Genomic DNA, 23,214 nt, shown 5'->3' on the forward strand with positions numbered 1-23,214 from the left:
AATCCTTGCCTGGACAGCAAAGCCAGAGAAGGATGCTTTGAGAATTGAACCAAAAGATCGGTAGGTCCTTCTGGGTATGTGGAATAGCATTTGCAGATCCTTAGATAGGAAAGCACTCGGCATTTTTGGAACTGAAAAGAAAGCAATGTGGCTGAAAGTTGATGGGACAAGGAAGGGTATTATGGGGAGATAGGGTACAATGGAGAGAGACAGAGAGCAATCGTGACCACATATATTGGAGATTATTCTGCTGCTCTGTGGCAAATAGATGAGGCTGGAGCAGAGGTAGATGTGAGATCCAGCAGGAAACTATTCTAGAGGTCCCATTAAGATGATGATGGATGGTTTGGACAAGATAAATGGCTTCTAGTTGGCTTCTAGTATAATAGATAGGAGGGAAAAAACTAAAATGCATAAAAGGAGAGTTGTGTGAGGAGTGAAGAAGGAAGGCCAAAATAACAAATGAGTGGTGTGTTATTTACTACCATAGGGAAGATGAGGCAGAATAGGTCTGGGGTGGGATGGGGGTGGGTAATAAATCAGGGCCTTGCTGGAACAATGTTAAGTTTGAGATGCTTCTGAGATCTCCATGGCACACACGGGTCTGGAGCTCAAAGGAGATGTCTGGACTGATACAAATGTGTCAGTATATCAGAATCCCCTGAAAGTAAGGATGAGAAACAGAATGAGAGTGAGGACACCCAGATGGACACCCTTGCTGAGGGGAACTGTTCCAACTTACATGCAAAAGAGAGAGAAGGGTACACATATATACATTGGCTTATGGAAGCAAAGGGAGTTCTCAAAGCATAGTGTATGGTACTGCTTGAAGCACATGGTAACCATTGCCTAAGAAGAAGGGAGATGAATGGAGAAGTTTTAAGAAAAATAGATATATGGAATAGTAGTCTCCAACATTAGAGACACACCTTGATAAACAAACTAGGGAAACAGTGTGGGATTGCTGGCAATACTAAGAACATGAAATCATGTTACAGAGAGACCTGTCTACCTGATTGTATGCTTTTCTCCAGCTGCTTAGATACAAAAAAAAAAGGGGGGGGGGGAAATACAGATAGATAAGAATGCCTTTGTGGGCTGGGAAGGTGGCTCAGTGGTAGAGCGTTTGCCTTGCATGCTCGAGGCCCTGGGTTCGATTCCTCAGCACCACATAAGCAAAAAGAAAAAAGCCGGAAGTGGCACTGTGGCTCAAGTGGTAGAGCGCTAGCCTTGAGCTGAAGAGCTGAGGGACAGCGCCCAGGCCCAGAGTTCAGGCCCACGACCGGACCCAAAAAAAAAAACAAAAAAGAATGCCTTTGTAGTCAGGCACCTGTGACTCATGCCTATAATCCTAGCTACTCCAGAGGCTGAACTCTGAGAATTAAGGTTCACATCCACCAAGCAGATTCTCAAGATTCTCAAAATTCTCAAGACCCTTATCTCCAACTAAGCAGCAAAAAAGGCCAGAAGTGGTGGCATGGCTCAAATGGTAGAGCATCAGCTATGGATGAATAAGCGAAGTAAGAGCACAAGGTCATGAGTTCAAGCCCCAGTACCAGAAACAAAAATGTTTCTAAATAATACTTATGTGTATTTTTTGCACGTCTGCAGTAAACATACTACAAAATAGAATTCTTGATGTAAACGGTATAGGTTAGTCTCCACTTACGTTGCTATAACTATATACCTAAGAAGGATGACATATGAAACAAAGCTCATGACTCGTGACTAAAGAATCTAAATGGCTTGACAGCAGGCCCTGTGAGGAGCACTTGGCTACATGTTAAAAAGTAAAGAAGTAGATAGAAAACCAAAAACATCAGAAGAGAAACGTAACAGTCACAAAACCCTGGTGCACTTCTGAGAGATACAGCATTCATCCATCCTTAAAGGTTAGGCCGCCATGACATATTATCCCCCACTCTTCCCTAGCTCTGTCACCTCAATAACATCATAACATCATATTGGGAACCAAGCTGTGAGCCCCACTTTTGGAGTACAAACCACATCCAGACCATCACAGGGTATGTGCATTTGAAATGTGGATAGATATCACTATCCATACTACAGATTTAACTGGAAGGAAAAAAAATGTGAAATCCCATTTCCATTTCTGTTAGCCCCTTGCGACACAACACAAATTAAACCATTAAACAGGTAATAGTATGATTAAGACCAGTAACTCAGCAGTTTCCAAACAGAGAAGTTGAATGCAGTTGAAGGAGAGATACGGAAACTTCAGTGAAATTCATATTGTGTTGGTTGGTTAAGGAGTTTGGAGGGATGGAGGGAAGGCTAATGTGTGTTTGAAAACTGAGGGTGACCTACTTTGCCTGAAATGAACCCAAAAACATCAGGAGTGAGCCCAGGGTGTAACGTTAGTGGTTTGCGGTTATGACCGCTGATTTTTCACAATGTGTTCCCACTGTGTAAGGCTCTGTCAGGAAAATAGAGTGGTTTGGCTAGAGATGACTGGGATTTGTTCAGTGGAGTGGAGCTGTCAGGTTTATATGACTTTTTCTCTTTAAAAAATATATACAGCCTTCCTTTTTCATTTGCAGTAACTGTAAAGCCCCATTTGGGGCCATGACTTTCCTATTGCTTGGTTCCCTGGGTTCTAAGGAATGCAAAGCCCATCTCTCAGGAGGACTTGCCTTCCAGTGGACACAGAACATACAGAGGAAACTCAGAGTCACTTTGTCCCTGAACCATTCTGAGTGTCCACGTTCCTGCTGTTCTTCCCTTCCACTTATCAGTCAATCGTTATTATAACTCATTGAGTGTCTGCTCTCCACTGGCTCCCATGGTTTCATCTGGACAGGCTTCATTTTCCTGATGGGGAATGAGCACAGATCGGAGGGGACTTCTAGCCCTTCCTCTGGAAATGCCTTGTGAAAGTTACATTATGCTATTTTAATAAAATAACATGACTCAGAGAATGTAGGACCTTGAAGTACAAAGCTCGGCTTTCAAAAATTGAGTGTGTTTAAGTCTAAACCAATGGGGGTAATTGGCTAGGGGAATGGAATTGGCAAACATGGCAGAACAGTGAATGGTTGTGGCTGAGCAGAGCATGCCTTCTGGGGAGCCCTGGGGATGGAAAACCCTTTGGTTGTCTCTTTCATCATCACCATCAGTGATCTAGAAGATTCTTGTGAAATATAGCTCTGAAGGAAACAGACATGGCCTTGTGCTTTCAAGGAATTCAGAACTGATCTAGGGCAGAGACAAATAAGAGTAAGTAACCAAATCAATATGGTAATAACTACAGATAGTAGGAGAAGTAATAAGGATAGAGATTCTGGGGAAGTGGCGATCTTAGATAAAATGATAGATTGGTCTCTGTGGGGGGACAATAAAGCAAAACTTTGAAGATGAGAGTGTGGCGGTCTTGAGATTAGCCATGGGAAGCACTGTCTTGTGCAAAGGACCTTAGAAAGGAGAAGGTCTAGCAAAGAAGCATAGGCCTCATGGTTTCCCTCATTTTTAATAATTAGTATAATTATGAGGATAATAATTAGAATAGTCCTAATAATAATAATTAGGATAGTCCTAGCAGAAGATCTTAAGAGCTCAGTAGCTATGTACATATGACCATATAAAATGATGCTAATTGAAATGAACTCCAATATATGGAAACAAGAGGTTTTTTGTTTGGGTTTTTTTTTAATGTACTGTATGAAGTTATTTCTTTTTTCCTTCATTTTTCCCCTTCGGTTTATCTCTTGTTGTGTCTGTTTTTGATTTTGGTACTCTGCATCCTGTATATATGTTTATCTGATTTGGGGAAGGGAAGAGGAATAACAAAATGGGGAGACAAAGGACAAAGGGTGAACTAATGCAACAATGGTACTCACAAGACACTATGTTGGAAATGAACTTTACAACTTGGGGTTTGGGGGGTCAGAGGGAAAGAAAGTGGGAGAAATGAGGGAGGAGGTAACAATGACAAGAAACGTACTCATTACCTTACTTATGTAACTGTAACCCCTCTGTACATCACCCTTACAATAAAATTAAAAAGGAAAAAAAAGGGAGAAGGTCTAGAGGAGTCACAGAACAGAGTAACAACCTAGATGTAGCAAGACAATGGAATGATCTGAAATGAGAATGGAGAGCTAAGCAGGAGCCAGATCACACACACAACATGAAGATCACTACATAAGGAGCTAGGACTTTAGTCTAAGAGCAATGAGTAACCAGGGAAAGTATTTAACATGACCTGCTATGATCACATCCAAATTTAAGGGGTTGACTTCAGATGCTCTGTGCAGAACAGTGTCAAGGGTGGGAACCATGGAATATGAGCCTGTAGAGAGAAAGCTGTTACTCTGACTAGGCTAAAGGCATGATTGGCTGTGAGAGGTGAAGAATGAGAGGGTGAAACTCAAGGATTTTCTTTTTTTACATTCTGCCGCTTGTTATACAAAAACTAAGGACAGCATTATCCTAAGTGGAATTAGCACTATACAAATCCCAGAGCAGGTTTGAGCTGCCCAGGGTGTGGGAAAATGTTTCCACCTCTCCCCAAACAAGAATGGACTGGCTAAAAAAAAATCTGTGCAAGGGATTTGAACTGAGAGGAGCATATTGGACCCAGAATGTCATGTCTCTGAAATTTATACAAGCTTCATTCCTCCCCAGCCCCAGTGGGTCCGGATCCTAATCTAGTCCTGAACACATTAAGCCAGTCTTTCTCCCTCATTTATTTTATGATTAAGATGTTCTCTCCAGACCTCTCTACCCTGCATTTATTCTTGTTTGGAATTCCTACCCCACCCTTCTTCCCGTTAGTGTTGTCTGTAAACTTAATAATGACCATGTCTGTATTTTAGCCTCCAGGTCCTTAGAAACAGTGTTCTTTGTATTTATGTTTGAGGTTGTGAGCAGATGGCCATGCTGCATGAGAATAAGCACCGAAATCTAAACCAAACCAAAGTTCGCCATGACTAGTGCTAAGCTTTATGTTATAGGACTTGAACTTTATAAAGGAGTTGGTGTTGGGATCCAAATCAAACCTACATCAGCGTTGTTCTGATGTATCCAATAATGCAATGGTTGTTAAACAATGCGAGTGAAAATGAATGATATATATATTTCTGTTTCACAGACATACAAAAGTCAGACATGACAGAATAACTGCAAATACCAACTTGTAAGAAAAGACAAAAGAGTCCATCTTATACATCTAACCACTGTTTCCAGGGTATTGAGACTTCCATGATTGTACCCAGTCTTCTGTACATTACTTCCCTACTCACATGTGAGCAGTTGTACATATTACTATTTTCCACATCTAACATCCTAGAAGCTGAGGAATAACAGAACCCCTGGCTTTGGAGACTGTAGGTATTTTGTATTTAAAGAATGATAGCAAGTTGGGCACCAGTGGCTCACACCTGTAATCCTAGCTACTCAGAAGGTTGGTAGCTGAAGATCTCATTCAGAGCCAGCCCAGGCAGGAAAGTCCCTGAGACTCATCTCCCGTGAATCACCAGAAAACCAGAAGTGGCACTGTGGCTCCAAGTGAAAGAGTGCTAGCCCTTGAGCAAGAGAGTTCAGCTAGGCATAGCATCCAGGCCCTGAGTTCAAGCCAACAACAACAATAACAACAAAAATGTATCGATTGTCAGATTCCCCACTCTGTACGATAACCAGAGTACATATAATGTTGGGAAACATATTTTAGATAATGCCTTCTTAGGTAGTTCTTCTCGTGCTTGCCTTGCACATTTAATACACTGGATAGGTACTACTACTGAAGCATTTCATCCAGAGCTGAAACATTACATGTGGTTGGAGGTAAAAGCTGACAAGCATTTGACTGGGACATGGTTCAAGTGGTAGAACAACAGCCTAAGCCAGCATGAGTTCAAACCCCAGTACTACTCAAAAAAATCAAAACAATAAAAGGTTCCAAGTACTACTATCTGCATCGTGTTCTTTCTGAAATCTTTGATGGAGATAGAGTACTGGAGAGTCTGCACCAGCCTCACCCTACAGGAGGTTACCCATCCCACTGTTGCCTTTTACCTCCTGTTCCCCTGAGATCCACAAGCTACACATAGATGTCCGTCACAACAGCACCCCAAAGGTCTGCTCTGCTTTTTCTGGAACTTGTGGGTCTTGTGCACCAAAGTCAGTTTTCACCAGCGCCAATTCTCTTAATTTCTTCTCTCCCTGCTGCCATTTTCTTTTCTATTGAAGGGTTTTCCTTTAGCAGTAGAAAAGCCCCTTTGAGCCTGGTACCAGCAGCTTGCACCTATAATGCTAGCCACTCACTAGACTGAGATCTGAAGATTATGATTCAAAGCCATCGTGGGCAGGAAGGTCCACAAGACTCTTATCACAAATTAGCCACCTAAAAAGCAGAAGTGGAGCTGTGAAGCCTGAACGAACTACAACCATTTTAGGTTTAGATTCCATCCTGTTGTAACTAAATTCCAGGGAATGTGTCAACAACCCCCTTTGGTAAACTCCCCTCACAACAGCTAATCAGCAGATGGCAGGAAATACCTGAAGTTCCAGATGTTCCTGCAGTCAAAGACCACTCGGTAGACACCCTTGCGGCTCGGACCATCCGCTTTAGCCAATCATTTTGTACAGCATCAACCCCATGAACCGGCCAATCACCTTTACCAGGCCGGTTCCCGCCACTGGTTACACTAATCATTTTTTTAGAATTATTTTATGACTTTCCCACGGTATGATATGATTTGCTAAGTGATGCTATGACATATAGAATGTCCACGAAAACACTATAAAAACTCTGTTAACTGAAGGATCCGGGCTCTCAACTCTGACCCTCTGTGTTGGTGATGGTTGTGAGTCCAGGCTCGACTTAAACAATAAACGAGTGTGCTTGCATCGAAATCGGCTCCTTGGTGGTCTATGAGGATCCTTATCGGGGCATAACATAGCTCAAGTAGTAGAACACTAGCTATAAGAGAAATAAATAAATAGTACCCAACTCAGAGACAGTGCCCTGGTCCTGAGTTCAAGACCTAACGCCAGACCTAACCCCAGAGCTACTTTGAACCTCTTTTGGGCCTATCTTCCCAGAAAACAATCCATAAGTCTCTCTTCTGGTTTTTGTTGTTGTTGTTGTTGTTGTTGATGTTGTGTGGGGGAGGGGCACTCCTATTCCATTTGATGGCATATGCTTGTGAAATACATAACAACAGAAAGGGGACATCACATTAGCAAAGAATTAATTAAGAAAAAAAGTAAGTGTCCCATTACAGGACTAAAATGTAAAGCTTTGTCCTTTAGTCTCTCTCTGCCTCTCTCTGTTTCTCTTTTGATTAATAATGCTACTTTTAACTTGTTATTTAAATATTCTAAGTAAAGAAATATTAAGATTCATTTGCATTCGTTATTTTTCAGATGGGGCTTCACATTTATTGATTTATGTAGCCCAGGCTGGCCTTAAATTGCCATCTTCCCTATCTTTGCTTCCTGAGCGCTGGGATAACGGGTGTGAGCCACTGTGTCTAGCCCTTAAGATGTTAAATATTGGCCTTACTTTCACCATGCATCTTTATGATGTGTGTTTAAATTTTAAACGCTAATATGAGAGCATTTAACTTCATAAAGAATTACCAAAATTATACCATTTGTATTGTACACACATATGTATTTTGTTTTTACCAGAACAGTGCAAACACTGTGAAAAACTAACCCAACTGTTCATATTCCACTTCTTCATCTAGGCACTTTTTTCCAATATTCTCCACCATCAAATTATTGTGTCCTAATTGTCAGCAAAAGTAGCTGGCTTTTTTTTTTCTGGTCCTGGAACTTGAACTCAGGGCCTAGGGTGCTGTCCCTGAGCCTTTTTGTACTCAAGGCTAGCACTCTTAACACTTGATCCACAGTGCCACTTCCAGCTTTTTCTGAGTAGTTTATTAGAGGTAAGAGTCTCATGGACTTTTCTACCCAGGTTGGCAAAAACTATTCAGCCTCCTGAGTAGCTAGGATTATAGGCATGAGCCACCACAGCCAGGCTGATGGATTATGTTTCTTAGCATGCCATTGTCTCCTTCCTGCATTTTTTTTAAAGTTCTGATAGGAACAGAAGGTATGGCCTCCTGAGGCTTCCGGCCCTCTGATACTACTTACATCCCTGTTGTTGTACTCATCTATTGTTGTACTCATTTGAGTCAGACTGAAGTCCTATGCATCATCATTCCACCAGAACTTGGTCTTCCTGGAGCATGGCTAATACTATTTGTCTATTGTGTCTTTTGTGCACAGGTCTCAGCTGAGCAGGTAGCCCCTATGTAATTGCACAGGTTCCCTAGAACTGAGAAAGGGGTTACAGAATTCAATAGTCAAGACGGGAAAACGAGATTCAGGAAGAGTATAAATCATGAAGCTGTCAAAAGAAACCTACTAATGTACTATGAAAGAGCTCTGGCTAGCCTTTCTGGACCAATTTCTGTCAAGATATCTGGAATTTTTGTTCACATCTTACTGAGATAGAAATGAGAGCCCTATCAGATACAGAGTTTATTTTCTAATTATACAGGTATCCCAGTTTAAACAACTGCTGGTACTTATAACTTCAGATAGTGAAGAAAGCAAAACCACAATAAAGTGTTCCGTCTAGCTTCTTTTAGGTGGAGAGTTTGGCTTTGTGCAGTTCAAGCCTTGTGTCATTAGACTTTTGCAAATGTCAGGATTATCAGGTTATGTCACAGAGTTGTAGTCATGTCTTCATTTTGGATTCCATAAGCTACGTTCCACCCTGCAGGTCTCTGAAATTGGACTGTCCTTTGAGCTTTGAAATTTTCACACTTTCCAAAGAGTCCTTTGTCTATTTCATACTGAGTTTCTGTGACAAGTCTGCTATCCCTTCCAATTTCTCCATCAACTAATACATCTTTCCACAAAGTCTGCAAAACTTTATCAATGAAGCTCTTGACACTTGTGATGATTGATTGGCCACACTTGGGTGGTTCATATATAGAATAGCAAAGGCAGTTACAGCATTATTATTTTGCCTTCCATTTGTACTTAACAAGAATAAGAATTTATATTGACAAAGTACCTGCTCCAAAACACTCTTGTCACTAAGCATGTCCTGAACTGTAAGGACAAAGTGATGGCTAAAATCTTAGCAAACACGCCCCATGTTTCTTTCCTGTGCCCAACCAAGAGAAGCATTTGTTTTTATAGGTCAGCCTTCATAGAAGAGAATTGAACACTAACCCTGATTGGGGAGGGGTGGGGGCGGGGATGAAGAGAGACTTGCTTTTGGGACGGTGACATTGGTTCATTTTGTTTCTATGGTATTTTCTGGTGTATATGATCCAGTTTAGCAGAATGAGTATGTCAGACAATGGCCAGCCCTTCTCGCCACTTGGTGTCAACAAATATGGACCCCATACTGGTCATTATACGCAAATCCCAGGATAAAATCCAAGCCTTCGGTCTTTTTCTCCACTGCCTCTGTTCCCAGTGGGGTCAGGCTTGATCACATGAGGCTCGTTTTCTCTTGTCCTGAAACTCCCTCACATACCTCGTCTACCTTTTTGCTTCTTCTTTAACAGCCAAGGACACAACCAGCTTCCATTCCAGAAGATGAAGAGGAACCAAAATTTTTCTGTCTTCCCAGACATTCATTATTTTATTATTTGTATTTCTACTCTCATGCCCTGACTTTGAAGCACAACAATCCACCTTGGAGATCTCAAGGTTAATGTGATGTCAATGGAAATAGACTTAAAACTATGAGCTATAAGGATTCTTCTTACGTGATGGTTCTTACCTTGTATCTTAAAAACCTGCAAGGCTTGATATGGGCTTTGTGGAGCCTTGTCCAGACAGATTTAGTGGACCTCATAAAGCCATAGACAGCGTATTCTTTACCCCAAAAGTGAAGCATGCAATTTTGGCCTATTCCTTTAATCCAGTTTTTGAAGTTCTGTGTCAGTGGCCCACACTTTTTGAAGTTCTGTGTCAGTGACCCTCAGGTCTGTAAATTGTGCTCTGTTTTTCTCAAATGTGAGGAGAGGGAGGGAGAGGGACTGGGCTAATGAACTATAGCCAACCTTTTTTTTCACCAGGAAGTACTATGAACTTAGAAGTGCCTACATATATAGAAAACCCTTCTTTGATGACCCCATCTCCCTAACCGTGGTTGAGTTCTAGGTACATTTGTCCTACACAGGGCAGATTGATGGACAAAATGACTTTGGTCATGCTTTCCACCAGTTACACATTGTAGCCATTTCAGGTTCAACCATGTGTGCCAGATTGAATTAAATGTTTTTTTTTTAAGTCTCCCAAGCAGGAAAACATCTTTCCCTGTTTTCTTTTTCTTTTGCATGTTTGTTAATTAGTGTCTGCACAATAAAGATGTGGTCTGTAGCTTCTTTTCCGAGGAGGAATCCAAGTTGGCTCTTGTGGATTTTGCTGCTACTCTGATAGAACTTAATTCTTTAATTGAAGCAGCTGCAAGCTAATTTGCAGACAAGGCAATGTTCCCCAGGCTTTTATAGAGCCGCCTGAGTGGAGACCACCTTTACTCATGAATCCCTTGAGCTTTTATCCGAGTGGCTTTTACCAACGATTCCTCTGGTTGAGTCTGCTAATGACCCCTCACTGCTACTCTTCATGCTCTGTAAAGTGCTAGCAAAGAGATCACACTGGGCAACCTCTCTTCACCTATCCTTCTAGAGATTTCTATATAGGCAGCTTCTATAGCCTGCCCAAAAGGCAGTCAGGGTAAAAAAAAAAAATCCTTTTCCCAAAGTACCTCAAAAGTTTAGATTGTAAAAGAGGACAATGGTATCTGAGGAGAAAAATAACCCTGGGTACTCCTTTGCCTGCCAATATCCGATGGATGCGTCCATTCAGGAAGGAAACATGGAGGGGGGATGAGAGTCTCAAGCTACAAAACTCTAGATGTCTTATTCACTTTGGGCCAGCTGAACAATGAGCTTCTCAAGCTATGAGACTGTGTCTTAGTTGTTTCTAATGGGTGTGTGCATCCCAGGTGCTCTGCTCAGCCATAACAATGAGGATGAGGATGAGGATGATGGCTGAGGATGGTAGGAGGGTGCTGGTGATGGTAACCATGATGGTGATGGCGGGGGTGGAGGGTGGAGGAAGATGGTGATAATGCTGCCTCGCCAGAAAGTCCTTCCAAGACAGTATCCTTTCATTTGTAGTCCAGGCAGGACTTTGTCCCTGGCCTAACTCTAAGACCTTGGGACATGTATGTAATCCCCTGCCTTCAAGGACCTTCAGATAAAAGTGTCACTACTCCTTGTGAGATGTGTCTTTTCTGCCCACTTTCTCTATCCACTGCTTGCATTTTCTCTCATAGATAGTTTATCCTCGGCTCATTCTCTTTTGGTTGGTTCCTTGTGTAAGTTAGGTGCCCTATCGACCTTGAAACTTGTTTTCTGTATTCACTGATCCTCCCATGAGTTTACTGGGCTGTGATACACATAGGCACTGGTGTTGACTCATGGCTACCATCAGTGGCCACATCACTGAATAGCTCAAGTGGCTCCTACTCTCCAGACACTAGGCCACTCCTTTTTATCTTCAGCCACAGGTGTTACTGCATTTTCCAGATGACAACCCTGAGGCTTAGAGGGAAAGTTCCTGGATGGTGATAAAGTTGAACTAGAAGAGAAGCCTAACTTCTATTACTACCACCCAGGTTATAGTTTATAAGATGACTGAGACGAGGTCTTCTGAGGAAAAGCCTTTCCACCTGCTGCCCTCTTACCTGAAAAAGCCTTGTCCCTCAGCGCAGGCTTTCCCTCCTGCCTCCGAGCTGCTTCTGAACAGCGCCGGGGACAGCTAGGAATTACACACAAGAGCCTCTGTCATTATTGTTTCCCCCCTGTATCCTTTATAGTTGTGCCTAGAACTAGAAATGTCTCAGGGAATCTGGAAGACTTCACCGAACTTAGGAAATCTGGGAATACGAGTAAGAAGCAAGAGATTCCTTTCTGCATGTGTTTCTGCCTGCTGAATGCCACCTGAAGTCCACATTTGGGCAGCCTGTTCTTTATCGCTTTTCTCTTCATTACAACGTCAGCTTGATTGCCAATGCTGGTTCCACGCCGTTCTTCACAATGTGAAGGCCTCCACAAGCACTCTCACTCCTGGGGCTTCTGGCTGAGGCTCTGAATTTATCACCTGGATAGAGCAAGTGCTCCTTGGACTAAGATCTGAGTTTGAAACCAGAGTTTTAGACTCCAGGAGTCCTACATGTCAGATCTGCTCACTCATTCTCATATGCTAAATAGAGACATGATGAAGGGAAACGAAGGAGATTTATTATATAACAGATCCATGTCCTAAATGAATGAATAGTAGTGGGAAGGAGAAAATACAATTAATGTCCTTGAACTAAAAGGCCAAGTAGATGAGGAATGGTAGAGAGGGGCAATTCATACTAAGACCACTGGCTTTCCTTCTCTAGCTGCCACCAGTGGAGGTTATTTCATAATTCTGAAAAGTCAAAAGTGGGTTAAATAGAAGTTCTTTCCCTCTAGAAAGGGAAGCAGAGAATACTGTAGCTTTTAGAAATTCCTAACATGCTTCAAGCACATGGAACTTTCTGTATCTGGCTTACAGCTCTCTCCTCAATCCGTTTTCCTTCCTCTTTCCCTTTCCTTTCCCCTCCTTCCTCTCCTCTCCTCTTGCCCTTTCCTTCCTCCTTCCCTCCCCTCCTCCCCTCTCCTCTCCCTCTCCCTCTCCCTCTCTCCCTCTCCCTCCCTCTCCAGAGGAGGCTTCCTTCTCCCTCCTTCTTAGATCTGGCATCACATCAACATCCAAACCAAACTCATAATCTTTCCATGTCCTTCCAAATTCTTCCTTACCTAGTAGAAGAGTAACTGATTGAGTCACACCTATTCTCACCACTCAGTTACCCGGGAGTTTTATTTTATTATTTTTTTCTATTGTGAAAATACCATACAGAAGAGTTACAATTACATGGGCATACCCAGGAGTTTTAGACTTTAGAAGTCATACAAGAGGCTCACTGGGGGAAAAACAGTTGAAGTTCTATTGTCTCATGTCAGTGTATACATACTACCCAGGGCAGACAATGCTGGGCCTACTGAGCTAGCTGCAGAAAGGCCTTCCAGTGCTCAGGAAAACCAGGATCGACGGCGACAGAGTCAAGCTTCCACATTCATTGTGTCTTCAACCAAGGACTCAATAAAAACATAGACACACAAGTAAAGTGGCAGAGTAAGGCATTTGGCAAAGATTGGGGCGGGGGGAGAATACACAATCATCCAGGCATCAGTAGCTCACACCTGTCATCCTAGCCACTCAGGAGTCTGAGATCTGAGGATTATGGTTTGAAGCCAACCTGGGTAGGAAAGACTATGAGATTCTTATCCCCAATTAACTATCAAAAAGAAAAAAAAATCAAATATGCTAGAAGTGGAGCTGTGGCTCAATTGGTAGTACATTAGCCTTGAGCAAAACAGCTCAGGGACAGTGCTCAGGCTCTGAGTTCAAAGCCCCAGGACCAGCACAGAAGAAGACAAAGAAGATGAAGAAGAAGATGGAGGAGGAGGAGGAGGAGGAGGAGGAGGAGGAGCAGGAGCAAGAGGAGGAAGAGGAAGAGGGAAGAAGAGGAGGAGAGAAGAGGAGGAGGAGGGAGGAAGAGGAGGAGGGAGGAAGAGGACGAGGAAAAAGAAAGTATACTCTTCAGTTAGCTCAAGAGCAAATGTGGTTAAGAATTTTAGTTTTATTTTTCTCGGATTTGGAGGGTGTGAGAGGAGTTCACAGTAACGATGGTGGACTGGTCACAGGGATATGAGAGATGGAGATTTGGCAGAATTTTTGGAAGAGACCTGTGTATCTACAGCACTGTCATCCTATGGTTTTAAGTATATGTAGGAGATGTGAGGCATATTCATAAAGCCTTAAGTAGAAGTTTGTTGAGCAAATGTCAGGCTAAAGAAGCCTGGGGTTCCACTGTGCAGGTGTCTTCGTTTGGTTAGAACATGGCTGGAGTCTTCCTACCTCTAAGAAGAAATCCTAGCCGCAAACTAATCACAAATTACCCCCAAGGGGGAGTGGGTGGGAGGTACTAGGGAGGAGACAGAGCTCACAAGACGTCTCCTGGGGCCTGACTAGATAACTAGGAGATGGAGTGGGTTTTAGTATTCTTTCCCTATAGCTAATCCACTTCCAAACATTGCACCATTGTCATTTCATTCCCATTTAACCCAGAAACCCTCCCATCAGCTTCCAGTCAATGTTAATTTGATTCTTCAATCAATCAGAAAACCTATATTGAGTTCCAACATCAAGAGTCATAGGAATGCAAAAATAAGAATGAGGCTAAAGGAACTTCCAACTATCTTTAAGTTTTCAAGAAGCGCGCGCGCGCGCACACACACACACACACACACACACACACACACACACACACACAGAGGACATTTTCAGGGCAATTTAAGATATAACTGGGTACATCATGGAAAATGTTCATGAAGCTAAAAAAAAGAAGGTCTTACAAAGAATAAAGAAAAAGCAACATTTATTACTTTTCTAAATGAGACACAATGATAGATGCTTCTACAAATACTATCTCATTAAATCCCTCTGAGGACACTGGGGTTTGAAGGCAATAAATAACTTTCAGAATCTGAGTATCTATCTTTCAACTCTAAGCAAATTATTCTCCACTTTTGTTTCTCTGTGACGACTTCCCTGGATTCCTCTGGTCATTAAAAGAAAATTGTTTCCTCTTTGTGAGTCCTGACAGAGGCTCTGCTCATATGTGAATTTGCGGGGGGAGAGTTGATCACATTTTACAGAGTTGTTTTCATGTCTTGGTGTCCCCAATTCCCTTGAGGATAAAAAGATGTCTTGTGTTATCTTTGCATCCCTGAGGTGGAATGGAATACTTGCAAAACACTAATGTATGCTCAGAAAATGTTTAGGATGGATTCACAGTTTTTACTGGGTTGGGCCTGGCCCCCTCTTTCCCTAGCTCTGTAATCCATTATCAAGGATCTGAGGAGCATGCTGTGCAGACAGCCCAGTCCATATGCTGAAGCCCCACTCACATACCTATAAACAACTTCCCCTTGGCCCCTTGTGACTTGGTCATCTCCACTCCAGAGCAAGGATCCAGCAAAATTCCAGCTCTTGAAACAAGACTCCAGTATGCAGCCCATTCAAGTCTGGCAACGAGAAAGACACTGAGCCAAGGAGTCTGGGGTTCTCTTTCCTCAGAGCACAGTCTAGAAAGGAGCAGTTGTTCAAGCCCTTGGATCTGTGTGATTTCTGCCTGCTGAAGAAAGGAATAATAGAAGGATGGCCAGAGGTTGGCCTTCTGAACTGGAGGTCCCCTTGACTAGCTCTTGATTTTTAGAAGTAGTAAATGTGAATTCGAAATAGTGAGTGATGTATATCAAGACAAAACACGTCAAAAATCTATAGTGAACTAAATTCACTAAAAGCAATTTTTTAAAAAGAACAACAGAACTAAGTCTTAAGGACATGTCATATACATTTTTCCGTTGTTGCTCATATGCTCTTTGATCTTTCCTTTTCTCTTTGACATGTCGTTCTTTACTTATTTCTCCTTGGAAGACTTGCCTCTCTCTAGGCTTTGGTGTTATGGGCCTGGGTTTGGAGGAGCTGAGACTGAGCATATAAGGGAACCACTTACCACCCCTTCTTCCAGGATCAAGGATTTGAGCTTTCTCTCATTTCCTGCTCATCTTTTATATCTCCTCATTTATCCATTCCTATCAGGATTATCTCCTGAGAACCTCTCAAATCCCTCTTCTCTCAAAGTTAACTTCTTTAGTCAAAACTATGACCATTGGCCATACACTGGTGGCTTATGCCTGTAATCCTAACTGCTCAGGAGGCTGGGATCTGAGGATCATGGTTCAAAACAGCCCAAGCAGGAAAATGTGTGAAACTCTTATCTAATGAGTCACCAAAAAGAGCTGGAAATGAAGCTGTGGCTGCAGAACTAGCCTTGAATGAAAAATCCCTGAGGTACAGAGTCCAGGCTCTGAATTCATGCCTCAGTACCAACACAAAAATAAAGCAAAACCAAACAGATAGTAACAACAACAACAGAAAACCTTTACAACCATCTTTCTTCTAAATTAGCCTCTTTTTTTCCCCCTGATCTATTTTCTACACAGCCATGAAAGTAAATTTACTAAGTGTAAATTGACTAATGGTACTTTTTCTGTTAAAATTCTAGAATGGCTTTCCACTTATTTTAAAATGGATTCTAAAATAAACCCTTAGGTCCACATAAACTAGCTCTACCATCCTCTTCTTGTTCACGCTGGCGAAATTGGCCTGCACTGGGATTCCCAGACACATAGAACTCTTTCATATCCCAGGGCCTTTGCACATGCTTTTCTTTTTGCTTCTGGTCCCCATCCTTCTCCTCCTTAAATCTTACAGGTCAGTCTGGTCTAGACTGGATCAGAGCCTTGTTATTGGACCTTTTAGAATCCTGCCCTACTCCTCCACCACCCTGGCACTACTGACCTTCATGAATGGTCTAATTCATGGCTTGTGGACTTGCTTGCTAGGTTATAGGCTTCGTGATGGCAAGAACTGTTCTTGCTCACTCACTACTGGGTCCTGAGTGTCAAGCACATAGCAGCTCTTTCATGGCTCCTCACTGTGAGCAAGTGCCATGAATAGGGCAATCTTCCATAATGGAATTTCAGCATCACCCACAAGCACCTGGCTACAGGCTTTGCTATGATCCATTCAGAGCTCAAGGCTTACAGCTCAGCAATCAATCCTGTAAATTCTACAACCCTCTGTCAGTTTCTCTTTTTTCCTATTTATTTTTGTTTAACTCATTCCATACACTGCCTTGTCTAGGCTTTCAGACAGCAATTGACTTTGTGACAAATTCTAAAGAAAAGGAAAAGATTTAAAACCTCTGTCACTGTACTGTCACCTGCTATTAGTTTCTTCCCACCAACTAATAAATGAGCACTATTTTCCTTCAACTTCTTTCTCATGGCTGATACATTTGAAGAATGTCTGTGACTCTCTTTGTCCCTTGCAAATTGTAATGCATCCTTCCCATGAGGAAATTTTTTTATTATTGGCATAAAAAGGCATGATCATTACTGTCTGAAAACTTCTCATTAAAGTCCACCTTTTATCCAGTGTCATTTCTTTTTTGTTTTTTTTTTCTGTTGTTAAATGTATGTAAGTGTTCTTTATTTTTTTTCTATCTGTCCTATGCATAAAGGTAATTTGCTTATTGCTTCATGTATTTTGCTTATTGCTTTATTTATGGCTACATATGGCACATTAGTTATAGTTAAAGAAAAAGAGGAAAGGAAAAAGGAAAAAGACAAGGTGAGAGAAAACAATTTAATTCTTCTGAGAGCCGATTTTCATAAGGAAGAGATAACAGCAGAGAGAGTAAAGATTTTTTTTGTTGTCTTTTTTTTTTTAGTAGAATTAATCACTGGTGCCTCACATCTGTAATCCTAACTACTCAGAATACTGAGCTCTGAAGATCAAGGTTCGAAGTCAGCCCAGTCTGAACAATCTGAGAGATTTTATCTCCAATTAACCAGAAAAAAAATCTGAAAGTAGAGGCATGGCTCGAGTGGTAGAGCACCAGACTTCAGGGGAAAATTCCAAGTGAGAGTGTAAGACCCTGAGTTCAAGCCCCAATACCAGCACACACACACACACACACACACACACAAAGCTGGATAAATATGGAACTGAGGAAAAATCAAAGATGAAAAAGAAATCTGAAGTAGTCCATGGAGCTAAGTCAAGACAAAAACTCGTACCATCAGCTGACTCACCAATCACCATCCTCCATTCCCCTAAGAGGAGATGACAGAACAAGAACACATCTTAACCCATCTCTCATTGGGACAAACTGTCCACAGAGATAGCCCATAGGTAGATGAATGCTCATATCTGCCTAAAGGAATCTCTCTGATAAACAAATCAGACTTAATTTTTCACTAGCTATATTTTAAATATTATATTTGGCCAATACAAAAGATCATCTAGGGGGCTGGGAAAGGTGGCTCAGTGGTAGAGTGCTTGCCTAGTATGCAGGAAGCCCTGTGTTCGATTCCTCAGTACCATACATGCAGAAAAAGCCAGAAGTGGTGCTGTGGCTCAAATGGTAGAGCACTAGCCTTGAGTAAAAGAAGCTGAGCAACAGTGCCCTGACCTGAGCTCAAGCCCCAGGACTGGCAAAAAAAAAAAAGACAATCTATTCCTTCAATTAATTGTAAAGCAAAATAATGCAATCAGGATGTGAGAATCCACCGCCCAGCCCCCACACTGAAACATTAGTAATAACTTCTGTCTATCTGAGTTCTTTTACTGTCCCATTCCTTGACTGCTCCTACCCACCTGAGATCCCCATTATCTTAAATGTTATGCTCAGTGATCTATTACAGACATGTACAGCACACGCAATTTCATTACAATATATGATTGCTTTAAAAGCTCACTTGAGCTCATTATAACCTGGAATTCTGAAAGCCAAAAACAAACATTTGCCATCAGTATACAAGAAATGCACAGCCATTACTTAGATCACAGGTCATGTGATACCTGGGCTCATGGCCCTTAAATTGGGGGTAGAGGGTAGAAAATGAAGGCTCTCTCTGTTCAGTGGTGTGCACTTTGGGGGAAGGAAGTGCAGACGTTCTTCACCCATTCTATGCATAGAATATCAAATGGATAGCTGTGGAGAAAGGGAGCTTGGCAGCACTTTGAAAGTGCTTTCTGTGGACATGGAAAATCAATCAATCTGCCAACAGAATAAGCTTGAGGCTTAACACTGGGTTTGCCTTCTTGCTGTGATTACTAAGTATCTACTAAGAAAAATCCTAAAAACAAAATGTTTTCTGATTTCATGCTTTGAGCTGAAAACATGTCCATGTTTGTGTATGTGAAAGATTTATTTTGGGGTGGTCGTGGTAGTGCAAGCTACTCAGGAGACAAACATAGGAGGATCATGGTTTGAGGACAGCCTGGGTGAAAAATAAATAATCGAGACCTTATGTTGACAAACAAGCTAGACATAGTGGTACACAACTCTAGTGCTACCTGCTCACAAGGTAGAACTCGGAGGATCACAATCTGGCACCAGCCCAGGCAAAAAAATACAAGACCCTGTTTGAAAAATAAGAAGTCTAGTCAGTCGAATGTATTTTTGTTTCAGACCCTATCAGAAACAAAATAGGGCTGGTAGTGTGGTCCAAGTGGTAGAGCATGTGTCTTATAAAGCAAACAGCCCAAGTTCAAACCCCAGTACAGCCACACACAAAGAAAAAGAAAAGAAAGAAAAAAAGAGATTCTATTATTATTAGGGTAAAAGTCTATAAAAATTTCTTTTTATGATTTTATTGTTTTTTATGAAGATGTAATTGAAATATGAGGGAGTTTCATTGTGATATTGATATACAGACATACACATCCAAACAATATACTTTGGACCAATCCACCCCCTCTACTCACTCCTGTTCTTCCTCCCTTTGTCAAAGTATTTGATGGGTTTCATTATGCTGTCTCCATAAATAGATAAGGTACAGATAGATAGAGTTGATAAGTGATACAGATAAATGAGAGAAAGATATGTCAATACTCTTTACCTCAGTTTCCTCCCCCTCCCATCTGATCCTATCAAGGCAGTTCCCTTTTTACACTCATGTCCCATTACCACCAGCATCATCACCATCTCCATAGCCATCTTCCTTCCTAGCCTATCCTCCATATATACATGAGGCTATGAGACATTTGGCTATTTAAGTCTGGCTCATCTCACTCAGTGCCATAGTGAAAAGCAAACTGTTTTCAAGTTCACAAATGTGAGTGTACAAGTCATCGTTATCCCTTCAGAGTAGTGAAGATTATCTAGTAGATCTCTCTGCAATACTTTTAGGCTCCACGTTAATTATTGAGAATTAAACATAATAAATATCTTTTCCTGAATGTGAATGACATGTGTGACACAAAGATCATAGTCATGCCTATAGGCAAACTTGAGAGCAAGCCTATTTAGCCTTTTCAAATCTCCTAAATAAAACCAGATTCTTGGGGATCCCTTGCAGTTTTATATGACTTTGCTTTTCTGCTTGAGAATATTCTTTATAGGGAATGAAGGAAGGAAGGAAGGAAGGAAGGAAAGGAGGGAGGGAGGGAGGGAGGGAGAAAAAGAAAAAAGAAAGAGAGAGAGAAGGAAAGAAAGAGAGAGGGAGGGAGGATGGAAGGAAGGAAGAAAGAAAACACAAGTATTTATCGTAAGACAGTAGAACAAAAGATAAGGGAAGAACAACTTGTGAATTGGAATTCAAGAAGTACAGGTGCATTTAGCTTTTATGTCTTCCAATTACACTGAGAATTGTAGGAACAGACATTAAATCCCAGAAACTTCCCTTACTGCAGTAAGAGTCCCTTCTAGCTTACATACCTCGAAATGTCCTGCTTTTTAGCTGCCTGTGTCATTATCTAATGTGACTTCCTGCTTCTCAGAGCCAATGAAGTACTAGTACCGACATTGAAAGCAAATCCTCCATGCTCTCATGAGTTAACCACTTGAACGTTTTGTGACCTGAATTGTATCTATGAACATTCTGAATTCATTTTCACATCTATAAAACAGAAATAATCCCTAACCAAAGGAAGGATTATACCACGCCAGGGTAATGATAAACATTAAGGTTATCAAACATTTGAAACTTTCGTTACTTTTTAAAACACATGTTGGGCTGGATGTGTGCCTCAAGTGGTAGGTAGGGTGCCTGCTAGCAAATGCAAGGCCCTGAGTTCAAACCCTAGTATGGCTTAAATAAGTAAATAAATATAAAGTTATAAATCAATAAGGCAGAAGTCCCATTGGAGTGTGATAGAGGGTTTTTTTTCCCTTCGTTGCAGTTTTTCTTTGCTTTTCCTTTTGTCTTGTTCATTCTTTTCTATGTTTTGGGGAGAGTAAGGAGAGGTACAGAAATGGAGGGACAGCCGGGCACCCGTGGCTCACGCCTGTAACCCTAGGTACTCAGGAGGCTGAGATCTGAGGATCACAGTTCAAAGCCAGCCCAGGCAGAAACGTCTGTGGGACTCTGATCTCCAATGAACCACTAGAAAACCATAAGTGGTGCTGTGGCTCAAGAGGTAGAGTGCTCACCTTGAGCTGAAGAGCACAGGGACAGCGCCCAGGCCCAGAGCTCAAGCCAAGCCCCATGACTGACAAAAAAGAAAAAAAAAGAAAAGAAATGGAGGGACAAAGGGTGAACAAACGAAGCAATGGTATTCACTGGACACTGTGTGGAAAATGTACTATATAACTTGTGGGTGGGATGGGAGGGAAAAACTGGGAAAGAGTGAGAGAAGAGATGACATTGTCCAAAAAGAAATGTACTCTTTATCTGATTGTAACTATAACCCCTCTGTACATCACCTTTAGAATAGCAATAACAGAAATAATAACCAAATGAGAGTACATTAACCAAATAACGTTTCCAATGACATAGGTGATTGGCACTGATTAAACATATTACATTTTAAATATTAGACTATATTAAATAACTACTTTGGGTGACTTAAAAGTAATTAAAATAAACAGTTGAGTATTCAGGGAAGATTTGGAGCTACATGTGTGGCAAAGGGGCTTTGAGATTTTGTTGTAATTTACACAGATCACTACAAAGTTTTAGGCAGCTGATATTCTAAATGATCACACAAGGAGAAAAAACAAAGATCATCAGGAGGTATGCCTGCCTGGAAAGATTCAGGCAGAGATGTGGTTGGTGTCTTTAACATTGAAGAGTAGGCAGTAAATAGTATTTCACTGGATTCCTGAATTAGAGGTGGGGTATGGGAAAACAGGAATTATTCTACATATTGTGCTACAAATTCATTAACCCATAGTTGATGGTAAGAGCTTACACAATAGAAATGCAAATAGAAATGTTTACATGTGTATCAAATACAAAACCAGAATGCCATACTGGCAAATACAACAGAAATTGGTCCCTAGGCTTTTGTACACTCAGATACATTCATTTGGGCATAGAATGAGAATTTATTAATCAGGTACAAATGGAACCTAGAATTGCTAAAATATATTCCTTTAGTTTTCACTGTGCAATATGGAGGATGACCAAAAATTAGCACCCCAACGTTTGCCTTTCTGGCTCTATGATCATACCTGAGAATCCTGGGAGATCTTTAGTCTCCCTCTCTCTTTCTATTTATTAGTTCCAGTGACAGTATTTGGAGATTGTCATGTTTGGGCAAGCCTGAGAGCTAGAAACCTTCCATTCTATACTTAAAAGGAAACATTGAGCCAGCATGGAGGTAAAGGTAACAGAGGGATAGGAAACACAAAGCTGAAAGTTTCATTTGTGCAAAAACGGATTTATTTGTATGCTTCTCTGGTTCTCCACTACTTGGCTCTCCCCATTGGGTTCATAGAACACATCACGCGAGACAGTGCCCACGCCCATATCATCACCCCTGAGTGAGCCCTCCACTGGGGGAGCATGTGATACACAGTAGAGCGTGGTTTCTGGCCTGCATTTTTGTCACACTTTTCCAGAACACCTAAGTGATGTTCCTTTCCTGACTCTCCGCCTCTCTCTTCTCCTCAGGACTACTGGCTCTCTCTCCTTTACAAGCGCCTGATTGGCCCCAAAGTCCTGGCAGTACATGTGGCTGGACTCCAGCGGAAGCCACGGCCAGGACGAGTCATCCGGGATAAACTAAGGATTTATGCACACTGCACAAACCACCACAAGTAAGTCTTCACAGAGAAGGAACAGGAGGGCCACCCAGATGGGCTTCAGCCCCACTTGGAATTTCATACCCATGGGGACTCCTTCATGACTTAACCTCTATTCAGTAGCCTTCCTTAAGAACTGCCTCTCAATTTTTTTTTTAATTTTGCTATACTGGAGTTTGAACTCAGGGCCTTGCACTTGTTAGACAGTGCTCTATGGCTTGAGCCATACTCCCAGATCTGAAAACCGCCTCTGAAATCACCATGCTCTCCACATGTGCTGATAAATAGCTTTTACTTTTCTCAGGATTCATTTGTAAAAAGGTTCTTAAAGTACAGGCTGTTTGTTCATTTACTTACTCATCCAACAAATTTTTATTGGGCATTTTCTCCGTGCCAGTTGACGTAATGCCCACCAGCATTTTTTTTCCTTCCTTCTTTTCTTTTTTTTTTTTTTTTTC

General features: G+C 41.6%; 1 protein-coding gene across 3 annotated transcripts in view; it reads left to right on the forward strand.

The window, feature by feature from the left end:
• Hpse2 (heparanase 2 (inactive)) overlaps positions 1–23,214 on the forward strand; it is a 452,598-nt gene that overhangs the window by 392,117 nt on the left and 37,267 nt on the right. For all 3 annotated transcript variants that reach the window (XM_042689534.1, XM_042689535.1, XM_042689536.1), the window contains one exon: positions 22,626–22,771. In XM_042689534.1, the coding sequence (XP_042545468.1) occupies positions 22,626–22,771 (146 nt within the window). The remainder of the gene's footprint in view (positions 1–22,625; positions 22,772–23,214) is intronic.

The sequence above is a fragment of the Dipodomys spectabilis genome, unplaced genomic scaffold (assembly GCF_019054845.1).
Source record: "Dipodomys spectabilis isolate Male_0828 unplaced genomic scaffold, ASM1905484v1 ptg000125l, whole genome shotgun sequence".
In the NCBI taxonomy this organism is placed as follows: domain Eukaryota; kingdom Metazoa; phylum Chordata; class Mammalia; order Rodentia; family Heteromyidae; genus Dipodomys; species Dipodomys spectabilis.